General features: G+C 49.5%; 1 protein-coding gene across 1 annotated transcript; it reads left to right on the top strand.

Annotated features, from left to right (window-relative positions):
* Positions 1–821: 821 nt before the first annotated feature.
* Positions 822–3,849, top strand: PAAG_07204 (pH-response transcription factor pacC/RIM101; the record flags this gene model as incomplete). The annotated part of the gene is made up of 3 exons (XM_015846163.1): positions 822–1,313; positions 1,651–1,957; positions 2,039–3,849. 3 exons carry the CDS (start codon positions 822–824, stop codon positions 3,847–3,849), a joined length of 2,610 nt encoding a protein of 869 aa, XP_015700598.1.
* Between the last annotated feature and the right edge of the window lie 2,579 nt (positions 3,850–6,428).

Here is a 6,428-nt window from a genome sequence, read left to right as displayed (position 1 = left end):
TCCTTCCTCCGTCCTCTCACTCCTCCTATTACTGCCCCTGCTCCTCCGTTTGGAATCTCCCGTCTTTCCTCATATCTACCATATATATTTATCTACCATATACTTTATATCATCCCAACATACAACTCCCCCGGTTCGCCTTTTCGGAAACTCTGACTTTGTTATATCACTCGCATCGCATCACATCACTCACAACATCGAGACGAGTACAGTTCGGAGTCTGCGTTCCTGCGCCCGTCCTTCTCATCGGTCGCAATCATCCATCAAAATATATTATCTTTATTACCCTCACCCATCACCCTCCTCCAGCTTCCTCTCACTCCCAAACTTTAACTTTGTAATCATTCTCTCTTTGTCGTACAACCTGCCCGCCATATTTCCATTTGCAGTGCCTTGAAAGCCGCAGGAAACGGAGTTCGCTACGCCCGACAATCCCGTCCTTCTCGTCAATATCTCCCTCCCCATCAAGCCTTTTCTGTATAGAGTGTTCTTTTCTGTCATTTTTAATCATTCTGTCGAGCACATTCCCCCGCCTGGACTCGAATGTTATTTTCTCTTGTTGAGGGTTGAAAATATAAACTGAAAAAAAAAAAAAAAAAAAAAAAAAAATTATTCCGTCACTTTCCCTCGTAAAAAATCCATTTTTTTCCGACTCGCGTTAATTCCCCCCAAATATCCATCCTCGACCCCCTTTTATTCTTCGCTTGTCGACATATCTCCAAGCCTGTCAAACACAAGCTTTTGCGCGTTTTGTCGTTTCCCTTTTTTCCGCTCCCAAGACTTTTGCTTTTGGCGACAAGAAAAAAATTTCTTGGCAGACCATGTCTTCCCGCGAAAACCCAGACACTTCCGCCCCTATGGCCCAACAACAACCGCAGCAACAGCAACAGCAACAACAACCACAACCACAGCAGCAGCAGCAGCAGCAACAGCAACAACAACAGGCTCAGCAGACGACGCAACAGCAACAATCCCCTCAACAGCCATCCCAACAATCACCACTGCATCAGCAACAGCACCAGCCACAGCCTCAGCAGTCCCAGCAGGGCCCGCAACGGTCTCCATCTCTACAGCACCAATCTCCAGCGCATGTCCAGCATTCCCCCGTCCAGCCCTTCCATCCACCGCTGAGCTCTCCCGCAGCCGTCCAGCAGGCTGCAGCTGCAGCTGCTGCCGCCGCAGCGGCATCTGTCATCGCTCCAGTGCCTCTGCCACAGAATGGGAGCAATGGCGCAGCCCTAGGTGTCACGGAGAACTTGGTGTGTCAGTGGCAGGGTTGCCAAGAAAGGTTGCCCACTGCTGAAGCTCTATATGTGAGTTGACTCTTTCTTGTCTCTTGAGGCTTGTCTTATCCTGTCTTGTCCATCTCTTGGCTGCCCAGCCCAACCGGGGATTTTGATGCACGTGATACACACAAGCTCTGTGCAAATCTATTCAGCGGTTTTTATTTTTATTTTTACCATTATTTTGGTTTTCATATGAATGCTACATCCGCTGTGTTGACGTTGAGTTGCCTGGGTTTTTCAATTGTTTACATTCAATCTGCCCAGGTGACGTTGTGCGTTTATGAGAAATTTCAATAATGTGCCTGATGCTCGCTCATTTTCCTCGTCATATCCATACCTTATAACTAACCAAAGAACAAAATAGGAACATGTCTGCGAACGCCACGTAGGGCGCAAGAGCACCAATAACCTAAATCTGACCTGTGGATGGGCAAATTGCCGGACAACCACCGTCAAACGTGACCACATTACATCGCATATCCGCGTCCATGTGCCCCTCAAGCCTCACAAGTGTGACTTCTGCGGGAAGGCTTTCAAACGCCCGCAGGACTTGAAGAAGCATGTCAAGACTCATGCAGATGACTCGGTCCTCGTGAGGTCTCCGGAGCCTGGACCTGGAACCAGGCCACCCAATGGAATGTTTGGGGTTGGTGTTGGTGCTGATGGGAAATGTAAGTCTAGCATTTTCTAAAGCTGTAGCCTATCCCATTTATATGTGTTTTACCCGTACTAATCTAAGTTCCCAATGGCAGCCCACTATTTCGAAGGCTCCCTAGGACACGTTCACGGCCAAGGTTACCCGCACGGAGCACCACAATACTATCAAACCCCCCACCAACAACACCCCTCCAACCCCTCATACGGGAATGTCTACTACGCCGTAGGCAGCGACTCTCACCAAGCCTCCTACGAGTCCAAAAAGCGCGGCTACGATGCCCTGAATGAGTTTTTCGGAGACTTGAAACGCCGTCAGTTCGACCCCACCTCCTACGCGGTTGTTGGACAGCGTCTCTTAAACCTGCACGGTCTGCCACTACCCCTTGTCAACGGCGCTGCTGTCGCCGTCCCTGAGTACCAGACACAACCCATGCCGGCTATGGTCTCCGTCGGCCACGGTGGCGGCCATAGCGGGGGTGGTGGCTACCAACCCGCCAGCCCCATGCAGTCCTACCACCTGCCACCGATGGGCAACCTGCGCACCAAGGCTGACTTGATGAACATTGACCAGTTCCTGGAGCAGATGCAGTCGACCGTCTACGAGAGTGATGACCACGTTGCTGCGGCCGGTGTTGCGCAACCGGGCGCTCACTACGTCCAGCATGGCGGGATGAGTTATCGTACCTCCCACAGCAGCAATAACGCAAACGCCAATGCCAATGCCAGTCATACCGCCACCAGTTCCCCGCCATCAGCAGCCACAAACATCCCATCCACCCACGCAACAGCCACGACAACAACGACATCAGCACCCATGATCCCCACCTCCAGCGCCGCCCGCTCCCCACACAGCACCACGCCAGCCCTGACCCCTCCCTCCAGCGCTCAGTCATATACTTCCGGCCGCTCTCCCGTCTCCGTCTCCTCAACCCACCACAACATCCCGCCCTCCCACCATTACACCCACACCCATAACCATAACCATAACCACCCTAACTCCAGCGCGGGCATGTACCCCACCCTCCCCGCCACGAGCGCGCAGGACGGAAGCTCGACAAACACATACCACGGCGTCTCGGGCGCTGCCGCACCGTCGACACTTAGCAGTGTCTTCGATAGCGAGGGCGGGAGGAGGTATGCGGGCGGCATGCTGCAGAGGTCTAGACCGGGGATTGTGGCGTCGTCACCACCGCCGTCGTCACAGGGCTCACCGTCTATGTCATTTGCGGAGGTTGGTGGGAATGACACTAAGACGGCGTCCCCGTCCATGTCATTTTCGGCTAGTGTTATTGATCCAGCGTTGCAGGCGGGGTCTGAGAAGCAGAGTGGTAGCAGTGGCAGTGGTGGTGAGGCTGGTGCTGGTGCTGGCGCTGGTGCTGGTGCTGGTGAGGAGCGCAATGGTTCGTCATCGTCCCCTACTGCTGATGTGGAGGAAGTTTCCCGTGCCCTCTCCTCTGCCAACGCAACCACTACCATGGCAACTAAAACAGCACCACCAGAAGTCCCAAGTCATACGGTCGAGCAATGGGTCGCCAACGTGCGTCTGCTGGAGAAATTGCGGCTGTATATCTATGAGAGGTTGAGTCGGGGAGACTACGAGGAGGATACCAACAACAGTGGTAGCGATGTCCAGCTGCAGCAACAGCAGCAGCAGCAGAAACGGGATGAGCAACAACATCAGATGGGGGATGCAGGGGATGCAGGGGATGTTGGTGTTAGTGTCAGTGAGCGGATGGAAGGGATTGAGATTGGAAATTCGGAGGGGGAAGCGGAGGGGGAAGCGGAGGCGGAGGCGGAGGCAGAGGTGGTGGGTAAAGGGATGGTGGAGGCAAAGGGGGAGCAGCGTGGTGAGGGTGGTGAGGGTGGTGGGGGGAGTTTGTATCCGGTTTTGAAAATGGAGTTTTAAGGGAGATGGTGGATGTGGAAGTGTCGGTGTAGACCATTCGTCTGGGCTTTGTTAGGGTTTTCTCAAACCCCACTTTTACCCCCATCTCCCCTTTTTCCTTCGCTTGATATCTTACTTCACCGTTATGACTTTCCCCTGGTGAGCGTGATGGGATCCCGTTCTTGTTCCTTGACTGGGTCTGGGTGTTTTACATGATTTCTGAGTAATTGCTCCTCTTTGCTTTGCTTTGATTAGATTCATTTCCCCCATCTTCTATATCACTACCATGTTGTTATCAGTTATATTTTGTTGTTTTTTCAATCTCATCTTTGTTATGAATGTACCACTCACCTCCTTAATTATGTTTTCTTTTCTTTTTTTTCTTTCGTTTTCTTTTTCCTTTTTTTTCGTTTTGATTCATCTGCCAGATGTACACTTTCTCCAAGTGCCCCTTTTTCAGTTTCTCATTTTCTTGACATGACGTCCTCGTTTCGTTAACGCGTGATGACTTATTTTATATCTATATTCGCTCTGAAAAACAAACGTCCATGGAAATTGAGGGAATGCACGTATTGTATCGGGTATTTTATTTGATTCTTTTTCTTCCTTATTATGAAATGAGAATTGAGATTTCACAAGGTTACCATTTTATTTTTATTCCTGCGAATGCCTTGTTTGAATAGCTCATGTATCTGAATACGGAGAATATATTATCCGGTAACTTTGCTCGCCCAGGATTGGCTGTATTGATCTTACCCAGCAAAAACTCAGCCACGGAACGTTCCGAAACGTGGAACGGTACCAACACAAAGTTGACTCCACGCGTTGCCCGATTAGGCATGTCCGGGGTTTGACAGAAGGCAGAGGAACTGAGAACCGAGGAAGAACAAGAGTTGGATGAAGCAGAGTAGAGCAACAAAGTAATCGTTAAGTGCTGAACAAGGAGCCTGAAGCTGGACGGGAATAGTCTATAACGGAGTAGGGCATAGCAGAGCAGAGCGAAAAGCATCTCGAGGTCGTCTACACTTCGTCTGCTTTCTTACATTATATCCTCTTCACCTGCCAGCTTCACTTCTCTTCATTCCTTTTGACAACCGTCGGCGTTGCCGTTCTTCTATTCTCCAGCAGAGTGTCATCTACCCTCCCATCCCTTTCATCGCATTGACCTGGTACCTGCCGTTGGTCCGCTGTCGACTGGCATCTTTTCCAAGAACCCCCACCCAGAGCCTTGCGTGCCTGCGTTGCCACCCCCGACGGCACGGCAAATGCGGTTCGACCAGACTTCATCGACAAACCTCCGTGCTCTTGCAACCAGATCGACCAATCAATCCAATAATAGGGAGAGAAAGGAAACAGATCCGTTGCTTGCAAACTGCGAAACAACTAAACAACTAAACAACAAAATAATACAACCACCCACACCTCTCTCTTCACGGAAGCGGAAGGGGAAAACAAAACGTCATCGTCGTCAAGCTTAAAAGCCAAAATCATCAATCACGGGAGCTGCAAGAGTTAACTGCAGAACCCATAGTTAGCTGGATGCGCGAGACACCACACTTTGCCAGACGTTAAACACCTGCAACTCAAAGCTGGAAGAGAAAGGCCCAAAACTAAAAATAAAGCATTGCATCAAGGGAAAAGGCACACGAAGAGTTAAAAGTCGCCAAACATCAGTATAATATAACCACAGTTTTCAATTTGATCGCGTCTTTTCTGTCTTTCTTTTTGCTCTCTTTCACGAAGCAAAAAGGAAGAAGAAAGGGTTAACTCGAGAAGAGACCAAGAAGAGAAAAGAAAAGAGATATACATACATACATACATACAACTACTACTACTACTACTTACAGGTGGGCTGCTCCTAAAAGCCCATGCGAGCGGGCGTATCGATAAGTTAAGCTAAAAAAAGCTTTTGTATTATTGCTGACAACCGCAGAGCGGCGCGTCATTCTGACACTAACCATCAAAAGTTGCATCCACCAACAAAAACAATACTGGGCATCTAACTCTGTCGCAACACAAAGGTACCGCTATCAACAAGCTGTGGGAAACCCTTTAATAAGCAAAAGTCGCGACCGTCCTCTGCCTTGGTTCTCTATTTACACTCTGAACCAAGGTTTCTCCATTCGGATTGCCGAAATTTTTGCGTTTAAACTCTGCCACAATTGCAAATTGGTGTGGCAACTCCACAAACTTCCTGGGAACGGAGGCGCAAGGGAAAAGGGAAAAGGGAAAGGGTAAAAAAAACAAAATTTCGTTTTCATCATTCCTATGGTTGCTTCCATCACATTCTCCCTCTTCACATTCTCCCTCTTCTCCATAATCGTTTTTCTCTGTTTAACTTTTTCGCCCTCTGAACCGATAGCAAAAATACACGAAACAAAATCCCACCCCCGCCTCTCGTGTTCTTTATTTACGAATTTCGCTGCACTTCCGTTTACGATACACCTCTTACAATTCGGAAGGTCGTTTTTTTTGGAACACCGTCCACCAACTTTTTCCGTGCCGTTCTAGATCTAGGCAAATCGCGTGGATAAGTGTGGCGCGCTTCTGATTTCGATCTACTCTGTGTTTTACGATACGGAGTTCAATGGGAAGCGGAA

The sequence above is a fragment of the Paracoccidioides lutzii genome (genome assembly GCF_000150705.2).
Source record: "Paracoccidioides lutzii Pb01 unplaced genomic scaffold supercont2.22, whole genome shotgun sequence".
Lineage (NCBI taxonomy): Eukaryota > Fungi > Ascomycota > Eurotiomycetes > Onygenales > Ajellomycetaceae > Paracoccidioides > Paracoccidioides lutzii.
This window is presented reverse-complemented; position numbering and strand designations above follow the sequence as displayed.